This window comes from Drosophila miranda, assembly GCF_003369915.1.
Source record: "Drosophila miranda strain MSH22 chromosome Y unlocalized genomic scaffold, D.miranda_PacBio2.1 Contig_Y3_pilon, whole genome shotgun sequence".
NCBI classification, from domain to species: domain Eukaryota; kingdom Metazoa; phylum Arthropoda; class Insecta; order Diptera; family Drosophilidae; genus Drosophila; species Drosophila miranda.
The window spans coordinates 6,246,089-6,271,235 of NW_022881625.1; the positions used below are offsets into that span (position 1 = coordinate 6,246,089).

Sequence of the window (25,147 nt, forward strand, 5' to 3'; positions counted from 1 at the left end):
ACTTCAGGTCCATCACGAACCTGATGGAGGTGGCTCTCATTGTCTTGTCGATCCTAACCTGCAGCTACGACAAGGAGACGCAGCGCATACTGGCCGTCTTCACCATTCTGCTGGTGTCCGTGGAGTTCTGCTTGCTGGTTGGCTCCCTGCCAGTACTCTCAATTTCGACGCACATGCTCATGCTGCGCGCCGTCTCCAGCAGCTTCATCAAGAGCTTTGCTCTCTACTTGATCTTTGTGCTTACGTTTAGTCTGTGCTTCTACATACTGTTTGGCAAGCCCCAGGTGGATTCCTCCTCTCCGAAGGACAGCACGCCAGAGCCAGCAAAGTGGGGAGAAGAGGATGGTCACTTCAACACATTCTCCGTGCCCATCGAGGCGCTCATCAAGACGATTGTGGTGCTCACGGGAGAATTTGATGCCGGTGACATAAAGTTTGACAGCGTCTACACTTACCTGATCTTCCTGCTCTTTGTGTTCTTCATGACCATTGTGCTGTTCAATCTCCTGAATGGACTGGCTGTCAGCGATACTCAGGTGGGTTTATATTTACTTTTCTTCCTCGGCTTTATCCAACTGTTTTCTCCCCTCTCTTTTCCCACAGGCCATCAATGCCCAGGCGGAACTGAACGGCGCCAGGAAGAACTTAGGATTAATAGGGGGCACTCATCCCCCTCTACTCCCTCTCCCCCTATTGGTGGTATCATGGGTTAAGCATTTGCTGTGTTCGGCATTAAATTTGTGGCTTGATTTCTTACCTTTTATGATGCGCTATACGGCTGTAATCCATGTAGGACATGCACTTTGTTTATCCATTCAAAGGCACTAAAGAGGGTAGTCCTGTAATCCAAAAGGGCATCCAGTATATCCAGAGCGAAGGTTAATCCATTCGATGGAGCGCTCAAGCAGACCAGCCAGGCGGTTGACCAGAAGCTTAACGAGACTTAAAATTTCCAAGAGGCCGCCAGCCGGCAATTGTCCTTGCAGTCCCTCCAGTCGGGTCCCCTCCAGTCCAGATTTTTCCCAAACTGTGCGACGTGAATAACTTTGATGATTTCTTGGCCCAAAGGCGCCCACACAATATAAATACACCTCCCTTTTTTGTCAATAAGTTTATTTTCAGTCGTTACATTTACGAATAACAGGCGAGTTTTTCTACTCCAATCAAATATTAAAATTAAAAAACGAAACAGTTATTGGTTGATGTCCTTCAGCTTCTCTGGATCAGTCTACTCAATCCAAATCAAATATTAAAATTAAAAAACGAAACAGTTATTGGTTGATGCCCCTCAGCTTCTCTGCATCCGTCTTGGCGGCCCACAAGCGGCACCCAATTTTTTAATAGTCATCGCTGCACATGACTATCGCCCTTAAATACTCGGCCGGCACCCCAGTTTCCTCTGATAGTCTTAACACGGTCACTTTTTTTTCCTTAAAAACGGCAGCAATTTTTTGCATTGTCTTCGAATTCCTTGAAACCATACCTCTTATTGCTGTGTAATGTTGGTTCATTACGTGGTTTCCCAAGGTGCTCAACCTTCCAATCATTTTGCCGCATAGTTTGCACTTGCAGCCATGCACGGGGGGCGAAGCCTTAGGGGAAATCCTTGTTTTCAAATTGTCCTTTCCACTTTCAGTACTAAGAATGTCTTCAGTAAACATGTCTGGAGAATTAAGAAGTTATTATATGTATTTTTTTAAAATTTTACTTATTTACTTACTTAAGTCCGGATCCTCCCGAACATCCTGCTCCAGCTTCTCCTCCACGTGGTGCACTGGCTCAGACGAATCATATATTTCATCAGAAATAGTACACTCCATATCATTGACTGTATAATCAGAAATATTGTGAATATTGTCAGAAATGTTGTCAATATTCTCCTCAATATCGTGAGTTGTGGCCGACTCCTCCGTATGACCGTGCATATTGTTGTCAATATCCTCAATATCCTGAGTTGTGGCCGACTCCTCCGTATCACCGTGCATATTGTCAATATCCTCAATATCGTGAGTTGTGGCCGTCTCCTCCGTATGACCGTTCATATTGTTGTCAATATCCTTAATATCCTGAGTTGTGGCCGACTCCTCCGTATCACCGTGCATATTGTCAATATCCTCAATATCCTGAGTTGTGGCCGACTCCTCCGTATCACCGTTCATATTGTTGTCAATATCCTCAATATCCTGAGATATCATCAGAACAGAAATATTCTGCACCGGAGCAACAGGCTCAGCATACTTCACGTGCGTCGTCCCCGCTGAATGGAATACATTATTAGAAGAATATAATATAAATGTAACTAATTTACTTACCCTTACGTTGATGGTCCAGAAAAAAAAAGTACAAATTAATCACACCTGCTGCACTTATGTCGCAAACTTGGGCTCCACCGAACGACGTCATGTTGGCAATTTCCTGTGCTTTCGGGCTTTGCACTTTCCGGCCTTGCAGATGGTCCTAGTATATCCCGCATAATACATTAACAAGGGCACTGTCCACCCCGTCAATTCTTACACCTCCCAAATTAATGTACATCTTTGTCTTATTTTGTGTTCTTTATTTATGTTTTAAATAACGGGGCATGTATGGTTTTGGTATTTACTCATCGATAGTATTATAAGTAATACCAATGTACTCGATATGCCAACACACATTTATTCGAATACGACGATCAAGAAGGAAGAACGTTTACAGATATTTTGTTGCTATACGTTACGGACCGATAAATATCACATAATTCCGCGTCTAGTTTCCTGATTTCAACATGTATAAAAATAAAAATAAAATAATTGTAAGGCAACATATATTAACCGATCGAGTTATTATACTGCAATTAGTTTTATGCGATATTATACTGCGATATGATACTGCGATAGGTTTTATGCGATATTATACTGCGATAAGTCTGAGGCGAGTTATTCGACGATCGTCAAAAATAGAGAAAAGAGTGAAATAAGTTAATAAAATAACCCAAGAACCGCGCCAAGATGGATAAAAAGATAGATTCGAAAATGCATAAATTGTCGTGTTTCGATGAGGACATAAAGGAACTCAATCTGTTCGAGCCGTATCAGGACATAGAGGATGATATGTTCGAGCCGTCGCAATTGTCGTGTTTCGATGAGGACATAAATGAACTCAATCTGTTGGAGCCGTCGCAATTGTCGTGTTTCGATGAGGACATAAATGAACTCAATCTGTTCGAGCCGTATCAGGACACAGAGGCAGAGGAACATCTGCCGAGTGGACCGCTGGACCGGCTGGTTAGTACATTGCCTATGGATGTTGACGACGACGACACTGACAGTGAGTAGATTGCGGCAATTACATTGGAGCAGGTGAATCAGACTTTTCTTCCTCCAGGTATCGTCGGTAACGATGATCTGGTCAACGATTTTGGTACAGGCCCCCGAAAATCTGGTAACGGACGCATTGGAAGAACTGAAAATGCAAGGAAACATAATGAATGGACGCATTAACATGACTGTAAATTTACAGAAACTAAGCGACTCAGAATTTTCCATTTACATGGATGAGTATCACATGCCGTGGTACCAATATGCAAAAAAAGGACCGGTACATAAATGGAAAATTCTTGCAGTCGCTGCAATCCCAATTAACGGGAATGAAATTCATTATTTGTATTTCCACATTTGTCCCGTTTCCAAAACATCTGCACTAGGCAGGAATGCGGTCAAGGAAGGACTCGATTTAGTATTGAGGGAGGTTGAGAGTGGGGGCTTGTCAAGTCGAACCAATATGTTTTAACAACATGAACAGCAATACCTTCGAGGAACGTGGCAAGCATTTATCAACAATTTTTATAAACATAACGAAAGTATCGTTTAAGGAAGATTTCAACAGAAACCCAGTATATTATGCTACAACTACAGTTCATGGCTCTCCTAATAATGGACCAAAAAATTAAATTATTAAATAAGACGTTAGAAAATATTTTGTAGTATGTAGTATAATTATATTAATTTTAATAATAATAACAATAATAATAATAATAATAATTTGTTTTTTATTTTATTTATTTTATGTAGTATGTATTATACATGTACTATACATAATTAATGTATTTTCAGCTGTAGAATGTAGAATATTTTCAGCCTGTACAAGATTTTCAGCTGTAGAATGTAGAATATTTCAGCCTGTACAAGATTTTCAGCTGTAGAATGTAGAATATTTTCAGCCTGTACAAGATTTTCAGCTGTAGAATGAAGAAAATTTCAGCCTGTACAAGATTTTCAGCTGTAGAAGCCTGTACAAGATTTTCAGCTGTAGAATGCAGAATATTTTCAGCCTGTACAAGATTTTCAGCTGTAGAATGTAGAATATTTCAGCCTGTACAAGATTTTCAGCTGTAGAAGCCTGTACAAGATTTTTAGCTGTAGAGTTCAATTTTTGTTTGTTGTTTGATTGATTTTTGAATTGATTGTTGTTGTTTGATTGATTTTGTTGTTCTGAAGGCTTGATCCACCGGTGACCAGGGACGCAGGATGGCTCTAAGCTATAGTATTTATTGTACGAGTAATAATCAACTAGCACAGCACTAGCATTTAACCCGTATTCAGAGCAGACTGTAAGTTTAAGTTAGTCTGAAATTGTTTTTATTAACATACGAATAATGAAATTGAACAAAACCCTTAATAATTTGTTGTCAGTAAGTAAGTAGTATATAATGGTTATATAGACAGTAAATATTGTATAAACGAATATCTTTACTGTATGTACCATTTTGTACCAGAGTAAATATTTTGTAATTGCAAATGTTAGATTTATGCATTCTTGAATTTTCATTTCTTTTTCTTTTCGTTATAATAGTTTTATTATCTTTAATTGGTTTTCTGTTTTCTGTTTTCGTTTTGTTTTTTTTTGCATTTGATATGATTCGGTTCAAAATGTGTGTGTTGTTTACGCACATATTATGCTAAATGGTTCTTAATCTTGTTCGTTACTCTTTTATTACCCTTTTTGTATATCTTTTGTTTTATAAATTAATCTTTAGCTAAGCTGAGGAGCGTAGCGTATCGGATCAAATCAATCAAAAGTTGATGGGTCTAAGGGGCTAGCTAACGAGGCAGTCAATGGCAATGGCAATGGAAATCCAAATGGAAATTTATGCAAACCATGCGGAAAAACTAAAAAAAAAAACTAAACTAAAAACGCAGAATCATAGACGAGGGGGAACGTTGTGAGTTGCTGCGGACACCGCAACTCTACAGTTATACCCGATACTAAGTCAGTATGGCTCTCCTCCGGCAGACGCCTCTACAGAAAATCAGTCTGAGCGTGAGCGAAAGGGGGTGGGGCGAAATTCTGAGATATACGTTTTATAGTGAGATCTAACAGAAGTGCGGATACCAAATTTGGTTCTCTAGCCTTAATAGTCTCTGAGATTTGTGGATGCCACAGATTTTCGTCCTTTGCGGAGGCGGAAGGGGGTGTGGCGAAATTTTGACACAAAACGGTCAAGGTCCGATATCACAGGAGTGTGAATACCAAATTTGGTTGCTCTAGCTCTTATGGGTTCTGAGATCCTTGAACTCATATTTTGCAATTGGCAAAACCGACCATGAAACCTGTGTGTTAGAGAGAGACAGATCGAGAAAGAATGAAATTGTTTTCTTGATTCTGGCTATAATAATTATACGATCTGGTTCAGATTTTGCATTCTAGAAGATATAGTCATCTTCTACGATTCTGCGTTTTTGGTTTTCTCGTATCTTTAAAATTGTGGATGCCACAGATTTTCGTCCTTTGTGGGGGCGGAAGTGGGAGGGGCGAAGTTTTGAAATATTCTTGTAGCAGTGACATATCACAAGTCTGGATCCAAACCATCGTTGCTCTAGCTCCTATAGTCTTTGAGCATTAGGCGCTGAAGGGGACGGACAGACGGACGGACGGACAGACAGACAGGGCTCAATCGACTCGGCTATTGATGCTGATCAAGAATATATATACTTTATATATATACACTCAAACTGTGACATCATCGCCGTCCTCACATACCACATTACACATGTACCGAGAGCTGAATTTGCATTTCTTATTACCAATTACAATTAAATAATCCATCGATTGGGCGATATGTGAGTTAATTGCCAATGTGAAAGAGAAGATAGCATCTGCATCTGGAGTTTGTCTCACAACTGATGGATGGACATCGCTCACCAATGAGAGTTACATAGCGGTAACCGCACACTTCATAGACAAGACGAATATGGAACTATCTTCGCATATGCTAGCTTGTGAAGCGTTCGGTGAGAGGCACACAAGCCTCAATCTTTGCTCTTTTCTTCAGAGTGTTGCAGCTGATTCGAAAATTGAAGATAAAATTACTGCAATTGCATCAGACAATGCTGCCAATATCGTATCAGCGATAAAATTGGGAAATTGGCGCCATATTCCATGCTTTGCCCACACTTTGAACATCATTGTACAGAAAGCACTGGGACCAATTGACAGTGTAAGGGTCAAAGCAAAGCCAATTGTAGAATTTTTCAATCGCAGCTCATCCGGATTCAAGAAGCTCAAAGAAATTAATAGCCAATTAAATCTTCCCGACCTTAAGCTGACACAAGATGTGCCTACACGTTGGAACTCAACATACAAAATGTTTCAGCGCTTGTCTATTTTAAAAGATGGAGTTATGGTGGTCATTTCCCTTCTACGCCCTGAACTAGTACTGACCCACGCAGAATGGGAAATTATTGATGGTGTATTGCCAGTGCTGAAGCCATTTTCTGAAATAACAACTGAAATTTCAGCAGAGAAAAATGTCACCTTATCAAAGGTTATTATAATGGCCACATTGCTGCATCAACCCATAGCCAAAGCTATTCCAAAAGATGATTTTCTACGGGCAGTCGTAGAAAAACTCAAAGAGCAGTTGACCGTACGTTTTGGGGATTTGGAAAATAATATTTTGTATGCAGAGAGCACCATACTAGACCCAAGATTTAAAAAACGGGGTTTTAGGTCCGATGAATGCTATGAAAAAACAGTTGCTGCTCTACAATGTAAGATCGCTCTAACGGGATTTGTTGATAATGTTGCTGATGATCTGTCTTCACAAATCGAAACCCTCAAAACGTCGCCAACCAAAAGTGGCATTTGGGACGAGTATGACAAGCAGTATAACCAAATAACAAAAATCACAGAAGTCTGGATCCAAAACATCGTTGCTATAGCTCTTATAGTCTTTGAGCACTAGGCGCTGAAGGGGACGGACAGACGGACGGACGGACAGACGGACAGACAGACATTGCTCAATCGACTCGGCTTTTGATGCTGATCAAGAATATATATACTTTATGGGGTCGGAAACGATTCCTTCTGGACGTTACACACATCCACTTTTACCACAAATCTAATATACGCCAATACTCATTTTGTGTATCGGGTATAATAATGCCATAAATTGGATAAACAATCCAAGCACAGTTTGCCAAAAAACAGACTTTATGGACAAGCAATTTAGTTTAGTGTTAACTCTGCTCTCCGCCTCCCACGCAGCTAGAGGGTCTCTCGATCTGATCACATCACGTTTTCGGGAAGGGTATGGTAAAATATCATGTGAGAATGTTATAGCAGTGTAAGACAGTACGTATATAGTATAAATTATTGACAGACGATCGGAGAAACGCGGCTGATCCTGTGCAGCTGGACATATACATATTCAGTTTATCGCGTTAAAAACTTTACATTAATCACGTCTGTCCCCCTTCTACTTACTCTTTCCGAAGTGTTGTCATTTGCTGATTTCACTTTTGCAGCTGCACCAACACAAAGAACTTTAGTAGAGGATTCGGTGTGCAACTCAGAGCCAATTTTGTTGGGCAATTTCCTAGGCTCCAGCTCTCTCAGTCTCCAAATTCCCGATGTTCCCACAGACAGAAAGAAGAACAGGGCTGAAAGGTTTATAAATATAAATTCACTCAAAGAAAAAATGAGAAGTCGAAACAGTTTTCGAATCGCGAATGAAGATAATCTCATTATTAATTTTCTTTTAAAACTAGTAATAATGTCGTTGGACTCCCTTTCCTTTGTGACACACTTTATTCTCAAATTCCAGAATGATACGAGTACTTTTTTTTTTACCAGTGTTATAGTATATACATATGTGAGCTCCAAGAGAAGGGGGAATAAAATTCCACTCCAGACTCCGTATACTCTGTGATTTCGACTGGTTTCCGTAGATGAAGCAAATGTTTAAGAGTTTAAGGGCAATTTGTGTTTGCTCTTAATTGCTAGGGTCAGATGCGACTGAGAGAGGAGTTGCTCACTTTTGAAATCGTTTGCTGTTAAGTTTTCTGTTAATTATTGTGATATTACGCCATTCTGTCAACCGATGTCTTAGTAAAACTTTGGGTCGAGCTTCAGCTTGGACAAACAATGAAGTTGTTAATTATTGTGATATTACGCCATTCTGTCAACCGATGTCTTAGTAAGACTTTGGGTCGAGCTACAGCTTGGACAAACAATGAAGTTGTTTGTCAATTGCTTGGGCAAATACTCGTACTCAGGTGGAAAAACAAATACCAGAATGGGGAAGAGGTTAAGATGGGATTCAAGAAAATATCAAATAAAGGGCCAATTAAGGAAGGTGATTGTGCGATTCTGTTTATCTTATCAACGACAAATTTTGACCCCAGGGGCGTCATTTACAATCCTCAATTTGTTTGCATACTAAAGCAACATTAGCCGAAGAGCTACCTACAAAAGAGCTACCTTCCTGATTCCCAATTCGTAGGCTATTGATAAGCAATCAGTGGGGGAATATTCAAATTAGCCAGGTCTCATGTGTGATTAGCCGATTTCTCACACATTTCAAGCATCAAAGCAGACAGCAGACAGAACGGAACAGAACAGCACAGAACACAACAGAGCGGAGAAGACGTTGAGCTGACGGCTGGAGGGATCAGATCCCACAGAAGAAGCCGCCTTGAAATTTACGAAAAGAGCCGCCTATAAATCGCAAGATTTCAGCACTGCCCAGGGCTTTATCTAAAGCTCCATTCGGAACAGTATTCAAAGCATAAAGCGTAACCAATTGATTGCTAATTGATATTGATGTGTCGATTATTTTATGATTATTCTTTATGATCGTTAAATTTTGATATACCAAAAGGCGAGCGAGATCGAACACCAAACTTGATTCAAATTTGTAGATCACTTTGAACAATAAAGCCACTCCCTGAGTACTTCTCTCCTGCTCTCCACTCTCATGCTTTTGTTTCGGCCATTTCAAGGTCTGTACAGAAACCGTCTGTTGGGTCAGACCTCCCTCCATTGACCAGAGCAGAGCTCTAACAATGCGGGTTCTGGCATCATTTTCATAGAAACGGCATTAGAAGTTACTCATACGCAGCGTGGGTTGGATAAGATTAACGAAAGCCCACATAGACATAGCTCATCCTCCCCATTCTCACTTGACTCTTTGCAGACAGCAGAATGAGCTCTAACAACTGCGGTTTCATCGATCCGCAGGGCCAGTTGAGCGCAGCCCTCGCTAATCGGGACATACGGCAATTCCACACTGCCCTGGACAGCGGTGCCCAGGCCAATCGCCAGGACGATCGAATGCCTCTCAGGTGGGCTCCTGCATTCAGCTGCTGCTCGAGTACGGAGCCTCTCCGAATTTGGTGGATCAGGGAGAGTTGACGCCCCTCCACCATGTGCTGAAGAATAGAAAGATTGAGGCAGGCACTAAGCTGGAGCTGATCCGACTTTTCCTGAAACAACCACAGTTGGACATTGACAGCTATCGGATCGGGCAGGTACGCCAGATGCTGAGGGATCAGTATCCGGAACTGCCGTTGCCGGAGCTGCGCGAGGCCGGAGCAGAGATCGACTGCGAGCGACTCCTCCGCACGCTGCGGGACGGAGACGAGAACCAGTTCGAGCAACAGTTCGCGGAGTACCACCAGAACGTCAGCGGAAACGCAGACAACCAATGCAATGCCAACCAGGAGGAGTATCAGTCCCTGCTGGCGGAGAGTATCAAGCGGGCAAGCAGCGAGCCTTTGAGGCCATCCTCGAGACGGGCATCAACATTGTGGAGATAATGTTTTTTATCCCCAATCGGCCGACTAATTATTTCGAATTAAATAAAACTCGGCGCAGAAATAAAATTACGATTAATGCGTGACATCCAAATTGCAAGTGTGGCCTACCTGCCCTTTACATTGCCGCTCCGATCGCTAAGCGCAGCTTCGCTCGGCCGACGTCGGTAGGCAGACGCAAAGCGGAGATAGCGAAGAGCGAGCTGGCAGAGAGCGTTTAGCAGGGCAAGCATGCGCAGAGCTTTAACAAACAAATGAGTGACATAGACATAAGTAACAAACAAAATAAGCGGCTGAGGGCCAAGAATTAGGTGCTATTTGGCAAGCAGCTAATCGGCTGGGTTCTGCTCCGAACATTCACCCCCCGTTGGAAGGCAAAGGCTTTCAACAGATCCATCCTGAAGGGGCAGAACCGCTATTTTTCCAACGGCCCTCTTGAAAAGGCCTTTTTGAGTGCGGATGACGGCTACTCTGATGGTTCCATCTTTTCCTGGGATGACGCTCTCAATGCGGCCAAGCGGCCACCTTAATGGTGGCAGCGTTTCCTCCTTGATCATGACGAGCGCTCCTAGCTTGATGTTTGGAGACGCTGACCGCCACTTGCTCCGCTCCTGAAGAATCGAAAGATACGCCGTGCTCCATTTTCTCCAAAACGCCTGCTTCATTTGACACAGCCGCTGCCATCGACTAAGTAGGTTGACCCGGAGATGCGCCACATCTGGCTCGTCGAATGCAGCTTTCGGGGCTCCATTGAGAAAGTGGTTTGGCGTGAGCACATCTAGATCATCGGGACTTTCTGTAATTGCATAAAGCGGACGGGAATTGAACAAAGCAGAGATTTCACAAGCCAAGGTCTGAATTTCATCAAGAGTAAAAATGTAGGTCCCGACGATGCGATGAAAATGATATTTAGCTGCTTTAACAGCCGCCTCCCACAAACCCCCAAAATGAGGTGAGCGAGGGGGGATGAATTTCAAGTCGATTCCACTAGAAACGCAGAGATGTGACACAGCCGACGTATGAGGATCGCTGAGGAACATTTGCCGAAGCTCCAAAAGCTCATTTTTTGCTCCTACAAAATTTGTAGCGTTGTCTGACCAGATGATTCGAGGTTTGGGACGTAGACTTATAAAACGCCTTAATGCTGCCAGAAAGGATTCTGTAGATAGATCCCGAACGACTTCCAAATGAGTTGCTTTGGTGCTAAAGCATACGAAGACAGCGATGTAACATTTGATAGGCGGCCTGCTTCTGACTTTCGACTTGTGATAAAAATCAACGCCCGTTGTGTGGAATGCTGGATTAGTCCTTACGCGATCCGCAGGCAAGTTTCCCATGATATGTTCCCTCAGCACTGGCTTCAAACGAAAGCATCTAACACATTTGCGAATGATTCCCGCAACATATTTGCGTCCACCAATAGACCAGAATTTTTGCCGAAGCAGTCCGAGCAATCCTTGAGCTCCTGCGTGGAGAAACCTTTCGTGAAAGAAGATAATAATAGAGACAGTGACAGGATGTCCCTTAGGAAGCAGGATCGGGTGCTTCGCGTCGTAGTCCAATTCGGCATTTTGGAGGCGGCCTCCAACACGCAGCAATCCAAAGCTATCCAGAAATGGATTCAGTGAGGCCATCGTGCTTTTTGGGGGTAGGGCCTGTTTTCTGGAGAGGGCCCTTATCTCTTCCGAAAATTGTTGCTGCTGTATTGCCCTTATGAGCAAATGCGTACCATTTTTGATGTCGATTACGGTAAGTTGACCCTTCGACCGCGCTATGCCTTTGTCCTTGAGAATGTAGAATCGATATATGTAAGCAAAGACGCGCTGAATGGATCCGAATGAGTTTTGAAATTTGCAATCGTACGATACATCCCTTTCGTTTGAAACAACCAATGCTGCATGACGACGTTCTGGTACATCGGTCGGCAATTGCAAGCCTGCAGGCCACTCTGAGCTCTCAAGACGCAAGAATGGTGGTCCAGAGATCCAAAGGCTGCTATCCATTAGTTCAGCGGGCGTGGCTCCACGTGATATGATGTCGGCAGGATTCAACTTTGTGGGCACGTGATGCCAAGTCATTCCAGCGGTGAGCTCCTGAATCCGCTGAACTCGATTAGAAACAAATATATTAAAATTCAATGGTGATTCTCGAATCCAGGCAAGGGCTATGGACGAATCCGACCAGCAATGTATTTGGCATGGAGCTGATAATCCCTTAACTATGGTGGACACTAGTTCGGCTAATACGAGGGCAGCGGACAGCTTAAGCTTGGGGATAGTCATACTTTTCAAGGGCGCGACTCTGGATTTAGAGCATAAGAGATGACTTTGCACAATGCCAAGAGCTTCCGAACGCATGTATACACAGGCGCCATATGCTGCTTGGCTCGCATCACAAAACGCGTGCATTTCTAATCTGGCTTGCTGCCGAAGCACGTAACGTGGAAACTTAAAGTTTTTAACCATCGACAACTGCGAAGTCAGCTCAATCCAAGTCGTATGTAGATCCTGGGGCAGGCTTTCGTCCCAATTCAACTTTAGGCTTTCGTTCCATAGCGACTGCATAAATATTTTAGCTTTTGTGATGATGGGAGAGATGAGCCCTAGAGGATCGTAGAACCTAGCTAGTGTAGACAGGACCGAACGCTTCGATATTGGGCCTGCAGCGGTTCCGACGTGAGCGAAGCTAAACAGAAGATTGTCCGTGGTGGGATCCCAAACTAGACCAAGCGCCTTGGTTACTTCAGTCCCGTCATGAAAGGTAAGGAACTTTTCGCGATCCGCCTCCGATACGCCTTCCAAAGCAGCGGGTTCATTGGAACACCATTTACGTATGGGAAAACATCCTTTCGAAAGTAGCTCCTTTACCTGCTGACGAATCTTGATGACAGAATCAATGCTGTCCCCTCCAGATATGAGATCATCGACATAGAAATCTCTTCGAACAACATCAGCGCCAAGCGGAAAACGCAACTCTTCATCATTTGCCAATTGATGCATAGCACGAATTGCTAAGAAAGCGGCAGGTTTGGTTCCGTAAGTAACAGTCTCCAACTTGAACACCTGAATCTCCTCCTTCGGGTCATTGCGCCATAGGATGCACTGCACGTGCGTATCGGGATGGGAAACGCGTACACAGCGGTACATTTTGCAGATATCGCCACACAAGGCGACTTTAAAAAAGCGGAAACGAAGCAGAGTTATCAGAATTTTAGGTTGGATGGTGGCTCCAGCCATAAGCGCATCATTCAGTGATACTCCAGACGCTGTTTTGGCAGATCCATCGAACACTACGCGTAATTTGGTGGTTGTACTATCCTGCTTGTGGACGCAATGGTGAGGCAAGAAGTACTGCGGGAGGTCTGACTGCCGCGAAGCTGGCGACATGTGTCCTAAATCACGATACTCCTGGAGAAACTCCATATATTTTGCCTTAAGCTGTGCATTTTTTGCTAGCTTCCTCTCCAAATTGAGAAATCTACGTAGCGCCTGCTGATACGATTCTCCTAATTCCTCTAGACTGAATTTGGTTGGCAAACGCACGGAGTAAGCTCCGGACTCTAGGCGAATGCAGTTTGTGACGAAATGCTGTTCGCAATGAACATCTTCCTCCGAAATTGATGAGGGCGAATAATCTCCATCGACTTCCCAAAACCGCCTTACAATATCGCACAAATTAGTCTCGCAAGCGGAGATGACAGGGGGATCTTCAACGGCTGCTAGCGCCGCACGGGCTTTCTCAGAGTGTTTAATACTTCCTGACACTATCCAGCCAAGTTTCGTCTTCTGCAATGTTGGCAATTGGTCTGACAGTCGAATCTGTCCAACGCACATTAATTCGAAAAACAAACCAGCACCTATCAACAGATCGACACGCTGGGGCTTGGCGAAATTAGGATCAGCCAGTTTTAGATTATTTGGCATTGGCCAATCCTTTGCGTCTAGGCCGAAGTTAGGCTGCATTCCTGTGATTGAGGCAGTGATAATTGCAGAGAGGAAACCGCGATAGCTTTCGTCTTGAGATTGCAGGACGATGTCCACAGCCTTGCTGGATGGTAGAATTGACTCTCCAATACCGGCGATTTTAACGTGAGACGGGTGAGGATCTAACTGCAGCTGATTGGCGAGTCTCGATGTTATAAAGTTAACCTGAGAAGCGGAATCTAAAATGGCACGACATGGAATAAGCGATCCAAAACGGCCCCTGACATATACGATTGCAGTAGCTAGCAGCACGTTTTGGCTAGGCAGAGATTTTTGACTCGAGGGGGGAGGGCTAATATATTTGCTTGCTACTAGGGCACTTGCAGGATCATGCTGGGTCGATTCCGTGCTCGGCGACGGCAACTCAGCGTCAGCGCCCGACTGCATGTGGAGCAGTGTGTGATGCTTGGCTTGGCAATTTCTACATGCCCCTGACTTGCAGCGTTGCAATGAATGGCCTTTGTTGAGGCAGTTTAGACATAAATGGCGCTTCTTCACCTCCTTGTATCGAGAAAAAACAGGGAGATCTATAAATGCCTGGCATCGGGATATGTAGTGTTCCGTGGTTATCCAATACTTGCATGTTAATGGAGGTGATTAGGGTGCTAGGTTTACTTTCTCCCACCTGCTGGCTAGGAATCGTTACCATAGCCGATCCCAAATTTTCCAGCATCCGACATCTTGCTTCCAAGAATGAGGCCATGCTTGACCACCGAGGCAACCCTACGTCGGCAAGTTCTCTTCCCATTTCTCCTTGGTCTTGTGGTCCAATTTCGTGCCTATGATGAAGATCAGCAACCCATCGGAAATCTCCTGCGGGGTCGCCAAGGTCTGAAGTGCACGCAAGTGCGAATTGATTTTATCGCTGAGCGCGCGCAAGCCGATAGCCGAGCCCTTCTCCACCCCTTGCAGCCCGAAAATAGCCTTGACGTGTGCCTGAAAATGTAACAGTTTATTATCGAATCGCAACATTAGTAAATTCAACGCCTTGTCGTAATTCTCCTCAGAAAGTTCCAAGGAACGAATCGTATCCAGCGCAGCACCATCTAGACATCCACGAAGATATTGGAATTTTTCTATGATTGGTATACGATGGTCTTTGTGCACCATTGTCGAAAACATCGCGTGGAATTCTGGCCAATCCATGTAGCTCCCACCGAATCGCGGAAGCTGCAACTCGGGCATTCGAGAACGGCCTATACTATTATAGGCGAACAACGACAAATTCCCCTCGAGAGTATGCCGAGCCGTTGAATTGGCAACATTTACCGTGCGAGCAGCCATCAACTCCCGCGACAGCCTGGACCTAACCTTGACATAAACATTCGAAAAGTCCAGCCGGGCATCATGGGCTAACTGCAGGAAATCCAGCCTTTCAAGGCTCGTTTGAGCGGCATCGAAATCCGCATTCATTCGCTCGATCTGCTCTAAGCGAGCTTGAAGTTCTGCCTCATCTAACTCGGCAAGCTCTCCCTTGGTGAGAAAGCGATCCATGGCCTTTAGTTGGCGCGCGATGGACTCGGCCTTGTGCTTGTAGAAATCTACATCACTCGGCATTGCTGCGTTCGCGACATTGGTAGGCTCAGGTGCTGCCATGTTGAGGTTTTAAAAGAGTCACTCAGCACGACCGAAAAAGACACCCTGTATACGTATAAACGTGGGAACCGAAAGCAAAGGGATTACAGCTAATGCCTTTAGCTGTGCGGCTGTGCGAGCTGTCCGATTCCGCTTTGTACTCCGCTTGTGTGTATTAGTGAGTTCGCTGCACTGCCTACCGCACTGCACTGACCGAATTGTCGCGACAGAGAAATTAATAGCCAGCAATGCGTGTATGTAGGTGTATGTAAGTGTGTTTTAGCACCGAATTGTGCTTAACCGCCGAAAATTTGCTAGGGCTAACGAATGTCGATCGCGAATGATTATTAATTGACACTGCAACTCAGAGATCACGTCGGGGTCACCAAATTTTATGTGGAGATAATGTTTTTTATCCCCAATCGGCCGACTAATTATTTCGAATTAAATAAAACTCGGCGCAGAAATAAAATTACGATATGTTCTTTAATGCGTGACATCCAAATTGCAAGTGTGGCCTGCCTGCCCTTTACATTGCCGCTCCGATCGCTAAGCGCAGCTTCGCTCGGCCGACGTCGGTAGGCAGACGCAAAGCGGAGATAGCGAAGAGCGAGCTGGCAGAGAGCGTTTAGCAGGGCAAGCATGCGCAGAGCTTTAACAAACAAATGAGTGACATAGACATAAGTAACAAACAAAATAAGCGGCTGAGGGCCAAGAATTAGGTTCTATTTGGCAAGCAGCTAATCGGCTGGGTTCTGCTCCGAACAAACAATAATCCTTCAAAATTGAGCGACATCAGCCCCGTGGAGGTGGCCGTAATCTGGGGCAACCACAGGGCGCTAGAGAAGCTGTTGAAGCATCTTCAGCTGAGGCTGACATCGCATTCCAAGCTGCTGAACGCGGTTATCAGTCGCCTGGGTGAGCAGCCGCTCGACGACTTCTGTGACCACCAGCGCTGCTTCCAGCTGCTGCTCGAGAGCGATCGTGTGGACATCAATGAGGCGGACAAGGCTGGCCTGGTGCCACTCTCCTATGCGGTCAAGTATCGCAACACAAAGGTGGCAGAGGAGCTTCTACGGCAGGGAGCGTACATCGGGGCGAGAAGCGCGTTCGGAGATCTTCCCATACAGGAGATGGACCCGAAAGTGCTGGAGGAGCACTTCGTTTCCTGCATCACCACCAACGGGGAGAAGCCCGGTGACCAGAGTTTCGAGATCATCATCAACTACAAGAATCTGATGAGACGCCAGCGAGAGCCCGGGCAGTCGGACAAGCGGAGCATTGGCCATCCTCACCAATTGGAGGACGAGATGACTCCAATCGCATACATCGCCGATTCCAAGGAGCTGCGTTACCTGCTGCAGCACCCGCTAATCTCGAGTTTCCTCTTCCTCAAGTCGCACCGCCTCTCGGTGATCTTCTATCTGAACTTTCTACTTTACTCCCATTATCACGCATACGCTCCTTAAGTTCCACGAAAGCGACCACACGGACCTGACTGCCCTCTTCGGCCTGTTCTCTTGGATAGGGATTGTGTATCTCATGATCCGAGAGGTCATACAGCTTGCCATGTCGCCGCTGCTGTACTTCAGGTCCATCACGAACCTGATGGAGGTGGCTCTCATTGTCTTGTCGATCCTAACCTGCATGGAAACAAGCTACGACAAGGAGACGCAGCGCATACTGGCCGTCTTCACCATTCTGCTGGTGTCCGTGGAGTTCTGCTTGCTGGTTGGCTCCCTGCCAGTACTCTCAATTTCGACGCACATGCTCATGCTGCGCGCCGTCTCCAGCAGCTTCATCAAGAGCTTTGCTCTCTACTCGATCTTTGTGCTTACGTTTAGTCTGTGCTTCTACATACTGTTTGGCAAGCCCCAGGTGGATTCCTCCTCTCCGAAGGACAGCACGCCAGAGCCAGCAAAGAAGGGAGAAGATGATGGTCACTTCAACACATTCTCCGTGCCCATCGAGGCGCTCATCAAGACGATTGTGATGCTCACGGGAGAATTTGATGCCGGTGACATAAAGTTTGACAGCGTCTACACTTACCTGATCTTCCTGCTCTTTGTGTTCTTCATGACCATTGTGCTGTTCAATCTCCTGAATGGACTGGCTGTCAGCGATACTCAGGTGGGTTTATATTTCCTTTTCTTCCTCGGCTTTATCCAACTGTTTTCTCCCCTCTCTTTTCCCACAGGCCATCAATGCCCAGGCGGAACTGAACGGCGCCATTGTCCGCACCAATCTGCTGACCCGCTACGAGCAAGTTCTCACTGGCCGAGATGAACACGCTCAGACCTCATCGTCCCAGTTGAACAAAGGCAGTCGGTTCGCTCGAGGAAGACCATGAGCTAGTCACCGGTTCAATCGTAATTTTCTTCATGCTTTTCTTGAGTTTCACGCCCTCGTGGCTTTTTCCACACTTGGGACCCCACTAGGCAGAAAAGCGAAAGGAGAGAAAATCTTCACTGATGAATCGCCTGATCGGATCGGATGGGCTGTTATATACTAACAACACATACTCATTGGCCGCATTTGCGAATCGCTGGGCTGTGAACAAGCTTGAATTGAAAGAGTGTCGGCACTTCGTTGTGCCAAAGATACATATCTTTACCCCTTGAATCAGCTCGTGTTGATTTTTCTGCCGTGCATTGCACTTTTGAGCTCAGGTCCTAAACGAGAGTCACACACCACACACATGCACATTAATATCATTATCATCATCATTATGATAATGACTGTGAGCGAACGAATGCTGATGAAGCCTCATTGTCATTGTCGAAAGAAATGGGATTGGTTAAGGAAACCCAAGGTGGGATATGAAAAGTATTGCGTTCTGCTCTGGCATAGGATCCCAGCTTTAATATTAGGGGGATTCCCCTTCCAAGCAACGATGCGACAATCAACGGACATTGATTAACAACTGTATGTACATATGCATCCACAGTGGGTACACAACAAGGCAGGCGCGATTAGATACAGGCCAGCGCCGAGCAGCGTAGACACCCAGTACCCTGCCACCCTCCGAGGGAAACAGAGAGCGATGAAGGGGGATCTGTGTGTGCGTATCCAATGAATTAATATTTCATTCTAGAACGCAGTTGTCTGCGTTAGTTGGGCACACACACACAGTACATATATGCTGGCAGCATTCCCATTCAATCTACTCGACGGCTGATGCACGCCAGTAGCCCCCGCTGGAAACTTCCGCAGATTCTGGAACGCAGAGGATGCGGGCTATCGGCGACAGGGGAATACTACTAAGCAGAAAGAGAAGGCGAGTTCATATTATTGCCAATTTAATGCAAGAAAAATAAAAAGAGTGGAGTGGGCGATGCCAAAGGCAGAAGAAAAGCCGTAAACCAAAAGAAGAAGGCCTGTCTCGCTCTCTCTCGTGGGAATTGACTTTGAATTTCGAATATTTTGGTATCTATTTTCATTGTGGCCAAAAACGGAGAGACGATTCCGTGTATTGCGATGCCAGCATCAACGAAAATAGATGCCCAAATGGAAGTGCAAACATCTCTGAGGAGAGGGGTGGAGTGTCGGGCGTGTGGCCGTGTGTCTTCTGTCAGTGTGTGATTGGATACTGCTTGCTGCTTTCTGCTCGATGGCTGCCCCTAGAGCACGAGGTGCAGGCGTATCTGGAAAACCAGCTGCTCGACGGTCTTCTTCAGGAGCGCCGCCAGGAGGATGAATCCCAGGAGGCTGAGGGAGAACAGCCAGGGCGTGGTCATGAGCACGGCAAAGAAGACGAGCGTCTCGTCGCCCCGGGCATTGGCCATGCGCCACAGCAACTGGCGCTGGATGGTGCGCAGCTTGAACTTACTGTTCCACAATCGGTGGCGCTTCGAGCCGACGGTTTCGTTGAAGCCCACGGTCTTCTCGACCAGCCAGAACACCGCGCAGCACAGCAGTTGCAGCACCAGCAGCACGACCTTGACCACAGCGGTCTCCAAGACGAGGTGGTACAAGGCCACCATGCGCTGACGGTGCTCCGGCTGCATTGTGGAGAGCACGACTGCGCCGAGGGACTCCAGCGGGGAGACCCTGGGGGAAGGGCCGTCGGAGAGCTCCTCCCACTCCGAGTCCGACTCGGTGAGCTCTATCGAGCTGAACTCGCTCTGGCTCTGACAGGTCTGGCTCTAACAGGAGCACGACTCCTCCTCTTGGTCCTCCTCGGTGGGCGTCGAGTAGTCGCCCTCGTAGTCGCCCTCGTAGCGGCAGTCGGAGTACTCTTCGTGGGGGTCGTCGTAGTAGTCTCCGCGGCTGTCCGGAGAAGCGCCGCCTGTCCAGAGGGAGCTCAACACGGGCGGTGGTCCCATCGAAGCCATCTGTGGCACAGCATTGAATCTGCAGGGGAGCCGGGGGTAAGTTATGTCCTGGGGGGAAGGGGAGTCTGGGCTGCTGCCGCTCACCCATCTGAATCCCCCATCGGAGGGAAGGTGGGGGGGTGAGCGTGACCTATTGGACCCATTGGGCGGGACAGCAGAGGACTGGTGTGGATTTGGCCTAGGAAGGGCATCGCATTGAGTCCATTCTTGTCGGCGGAACCTTCGGGGGGACCTGCAGCCCCGGCTGCTGCTGCTGCTGCTGGTCGGTAAAGACGAAGGATCCCATGGGTCCGAAAATACCCCGCGAGCGGGTGAATGGGGAACGTGGATTGTTAATAGTTGGATTCATCTTATTCCACCACCTGTGAGGAAATATTCGTTCATGGGCTTTGTTTTGTATTTGTATTTTTATTTACTTTATGTTCCCTGTGCTTTCGATATTTACTGCCGTTCTCTGTGTTGTGCCGCTCTATCCAGATATTCGTACTGAATGATTTCCAGAGCCAGTTCTGTACGGCTCCAAGTTATAGTTCAGGGCCCACTTCGATGTTGTGTTTTGAATCACAGGTCAGGTGACGTACTTTCCCTGGGCAGAGCTGCGACTTGCAATAGTTGATCGGCTTTGTTGGTTTGGGATAGGACTTGCGATAAATACCATGACACCATACTCCTTGGAGTGGCCGAAATGTTGGCTACCATTCTGGGATAAAGGAGTTAAGGGTTAAGATGTTTGAGTTTGAGTTTCCAAGTGCGGTCGTGTTTGCAAGCGAGCTCCGAGTTTTCTACAAACAAAATCCGTATCACGCCTGGAATCAAAACAGAAGACGGTTCAAGTCAGGCTATCAGCGTCCCGTACTCACTGCGCATGGTGGCTGGCGGCGGAGACTTCCCAGTTGGTTGCAGGGGCAAACGCAGACGTGCAGATAGGCCAGGGGGGGGGTGATCGTTGGTTTTGCCGCATTTCTCTATACATCGTGTTGGTGGTAGGAAAAATAAAAACAACTTTCACTCAAATCGCTTCACTTGCCTCGATTTATATTCACGGATCAGCTGATCGAGCAGAGGTGCTTACAGCACGGAGTTGCCGGACAGCGTAGGACAGTCATAGGGTTGCCAGATAGGGCCAACCAGTTTGAAAGTTGAGCGCCAACCGGAAAATCGCGCGGGCCCCAAATTTTAAATTTTAAATTTTAAATTTCTAATTTCAAAATCGAGTATTTGGCAGTTACAAACAGGAAGAATGGAGGAGGAGGAAAAGCGGGTCTTTGAGAGGAGAACTAGGCTGCAGCGTTCCCAACCACAGTGGCAGACGCCCCGAGGCATTTGGCCCAGGGAGCAGGCAGTTGAGAAGCCGGCCCAGCTAAGCCTTGGTACCGGAACTCCACTTAAGGCGCCCCTTAGAGTGCTGCCAGCACTGACTGTGTCTGCACCAGCAGAAGTCCCTGTCAATCCCTTTGACTTCAGCAGTGCTTCCACAGACAAAAGCGGTACAGGACCAAAGGCCGACGGAGACCTGCGGTCGATCCTGGCTTCGCTGGTAGAAAAGTCGACGGAATTGTCGAAGATGCTGAGGGACGCCCGTTATCTCAACAAGGAGATGAAAGAGTTGGCGCAGAACGTGGTGAGGATGCAAAAGTCCGCGCTTCACAGCTTCGACGCAAAGTTTCAGAGGAAGGAGAGGGTGGAGCGGCGTGATCAGGAGACGCAGTGCTCCCCTCAACACGATGCGCCGAAAAGGAAGCTGGACAAGCCGACGAGGAGCTCGCCGAAGAGGAGAAACAATATGAGTGGCCATCCCACGTTGCAGTCCCGCGAACAACCGGCAAGGAAGACCGAATCAGCTGCACCTACCGAAGGTGAATGGGAGAAGGTGAAGCCAAGGCCCCGTCCGGATGTTATTATCATCGAGCCAAAAGGGGAAATGACTTACGCGGAGATCCTTAACCTCGTCACCCGCAACCAGAGCGAGAAGATGAAGAAGGTCGGCGAGAGTGTGAGCAGAGTGAAGCGAACAGCCAAAGGTGCTCTTCTATTGGAGCTCAAAGACGCCTCGAAGGAGACCGCGCAGCTGCTTCGCGAGGACATAGGCACTGTCCTAGGAGGCAAGGCGGAGGCGCGAGCACTCACCCAGCAGACGAGGCTAGAGATGCTCGACTTGGATGAGATGGCTACCTCGGAGGACGTGAGGAAGGCCTTCAGCGAGCAAATGGGGATTACACTCGATGTGGACGCCATTAAGAGTTTGCGCCCAGGCTTTGGTGGTAGCCAGCGGGCTATTATTTGCCTGCCCTTGCGACGAAGGCGCTATCCGTTGGTAAGGTTAAAGTGGCATGGTCCGTCTGCCGCATACGGGAGCGAAATCTGCCGTTAAAGTGCTTCAGGTGCCTTGAGATCGGCCACGTTGCACTTAATTGCAAAAGCTCTGTAGACAGAAGCGGGTGGTGCTTCCGCTGTGGGTCTGAGGAGCACAAGATAAGCGACTGCCACAATGAGGCAAAATGCTTCCTCTGTGTCGGAAAGGGCAAGCCCCACTCACACGTAGCTGGTAGCCACAGGTGCCCCATGGCACCCAAAGAGAAGGCAAGTCAAAACGCTGGACATGGTTAGGTTTTACCAAATAAACCTAAACCATTGCGAGGCTGCCACAGATCTGCTCTCTCAGTCGGTGCGTGAAATGAGATCGGACGTTGCAATAATTAGCGAACCATACATTTCCCCCGAGGATGGATTCTGGGTCCAAAGCTCCTCAGGAAAAGCAGCAATATGGGCTTGCGGTAAGCCTCCTCTGCGGCCCTCAGTGTGCGCTGAGTTCCGTCATTTCGTCAGGGCAAAACTGGGGAACTTATGGATTTACAGCTGCTATCTCCCCCCAAGCTTGAGCCGTCATAGCTTCGCTGCGGCGATGGACGAATTGGCCGACGACGCCAGGCACCACAAACCAAATGTGATTGCTGGCGACTTCAATGCTTGGGCCCAGGAGTGGGGCAGTGACATCTCCAGAAGCAGCAGCTCGGACGCCATATACAAGGGACACGTACTGCTTGAGGCCTTCGCTGCGTTGGACGTAGCATTGTTGAATCAGGGGACCGCGAATACCTTCAACAGGGGTGGCTCTGGGTCAGTCATCGACCTTACATTCGCCTCTAGCAGCCTTTCCCCTCTGTCCACCTGGCGCCTGGGGAACCACTATACGGCCAGCGACCACGATGCAGTGGTGTTCTCGATAGGCGGAGAAGGTGGTTGCAGACTGACCAGGGCAACGCAGACAAACCGGAGAGCAGCCTACAATCCCGAATCAATGCGGATTCCAAGGTTCTTGGAGGCGCTGAGGAATATGGAGGTCGGAGGCTCAGCTCAACAGATGGTCAACCAGCTTCTGGAGTCCCTACTGCTCGCATGCGATGCCAGTATGAGTCGCAAGGGTAAGCAATCGCCGACCTATTGGTGGAATGACGAGATCCAGGAGGGCAGACGCACTTGCCTGTCAGCTAGAAGGCGATATCAACGGGCTCGCAGAAGGAGTGGCACTAGCTGGCCAAGGCTACAGGCGGAGTACTGCGGAGCTAGAAAAGCCCTAAAGAACGCCATCAAGGAGAGCAAGAGGGAGTGCTTCCTGCAGCTTTGCGACTCAGCCGAGAAGGATCCGTGGGGACGTGCCTACAAGACGGTAATGAAGCGAATTCATGGCAGCAACGCGGGGTCGCCGTCTGACCCAGACCAGTTGCGGACGATTGTTGAGGCATTGTTCCCATCCGGGGCTCACGGTCTTGCCAGCAGTGCCGTCGCACACCAGCCTGCATACTCGGTCGAACCGGTCACGGAGGACGAAATCGTCGCCCTGGCCCAAAGCTTAAAGGCCAAGAAGGCTCCAGTCCCTGATGGAATCCCCAACCGTGCGGTAAAACTGGCGATGGCATACAACCCGCACGAGTTTGCTAAGGCATTCACGCAGTGCCTGCGGGAAGGACTATTTCCGCCGCAGTGGAAGTTGCAACACCTGGTGCTCTTGCCAAAGCCAGGAAAGCCGCCGGACGATCCCTCCTCGTTTCGACCGATTTGCTTAATCGACTCGCTGGGGAAGACTCTGGAACAGATAATCCGTAGAAGACTAGACAACGCCGTCGAGGATGCTGGGGACTTTCACCAAACCAATACGGCTTCAGGAGTGGGAGGTCAACGGTGGACGCCATAGGCAGGGTAGTTGACATAGCCTCCAAGGCAGTGGAGGGAACTCGATGGAAGGGCGGCAAGAAGGAATACTGCCTGATTGTCACCCTAGACATCAGGAACGCCTTCAATACGGTGAAGTGGGAGTGCATCCTGGACTCACTTAACCGGCGCGGTGTACCCCAATACCTTCAGGCAATCGTAAGGAGCTACTTCGCGGGAAGACTGCTGGAGTATAATACGGAGGCCGGCGCGCAGACTCACGGCATAACGGCAGGAGTTCCCCAAGGATCAGTGATGGGTCCCCTATTATGGAACATTGCCTACGATGGAGTCATGAGATTAGCTCTTCCAGGCGGATGTCAGCTAACCTGCTACGCAGATGATGTCGCCCTGACGGTGGTGGCCAAGCACCTGGACGTCGTCGAAGCAAATTGTGACACCGCAATCCAGCTGATTGCAGACTGGCTCCGCTCTGCGGGACTAGAGATAGCCGCTCATAAAACCGAGGCAGTATTGGTGAGCACCCGTTCGACTGTGGAGACCGCTCACATCAGGGTTGGCGACCAGAGACTATCGTCGAAACGAGCCATTCGGTATCTGGGCGTGATGATCGACACCAGGCTCAGTTTCCGTGAACACCTAAGCTACGTCCAGGAGAAAGCGGCAAACACGAGTCGGGCGCTGTTCCGAATACTGCTGAACACCCGTGGCCCGAAGCAGGAGAGGAGGATTCTGCTGACCAGTGTAGTCCGCTCAGCCATGACCTATGCAGCAGACGTATGGGCGGATGGAATTAAAGTTGCTAGCTACGCTAGGGGCGTAAAAGCCACTCATCGCCTCTGCGCGCTCCGGATCTGCTGCGGCTTTCGGACCATATCCGACGACGCTGCCCTAGTCCTGGCGGGTGTCCTTCCTATTGACCTTCTGGTGCTTGAGGAGAGGGCCGTGGCCGAGGCCATCCGGGCCGGCGCGGCAAGGAGAGACGCGCGCAAGCAGGCCCGTGAAGGAAGCC

At 47.6% G+C, this 25,147-nt stretch overlaps 1 protein-coding gene across 1 annotated transcript in view; it reads left to right on the forward strand.

Annotated features, from left to right (window-relative positions):
• Nucleotides 1–17,903, forward strand: part of LOC117194634 (transient receptor potential cation channel protein painless-like) — a gene marked incomplete at its 3' end in the record, with an annotated part of 83,361 nt that extends 65,458 nt beyond the window's left edge. Inside the window, exons 4-5 of the mRNA XM_033399153.1 lie at nt 17,186–17,761; nt 17,829–17,903. Of these exons, the coding sequence (XP_033255044.1) occupies nt 17,186–17,761; nt 17,829–17,903 (651 nt within the window). The remainder of the gene's footprint in view (nt 1–17,185; nt 17,762–17,828) is intronic.
• Nucleotides 17,904–25,147: the final 7,244 nt, after the last annotated feature.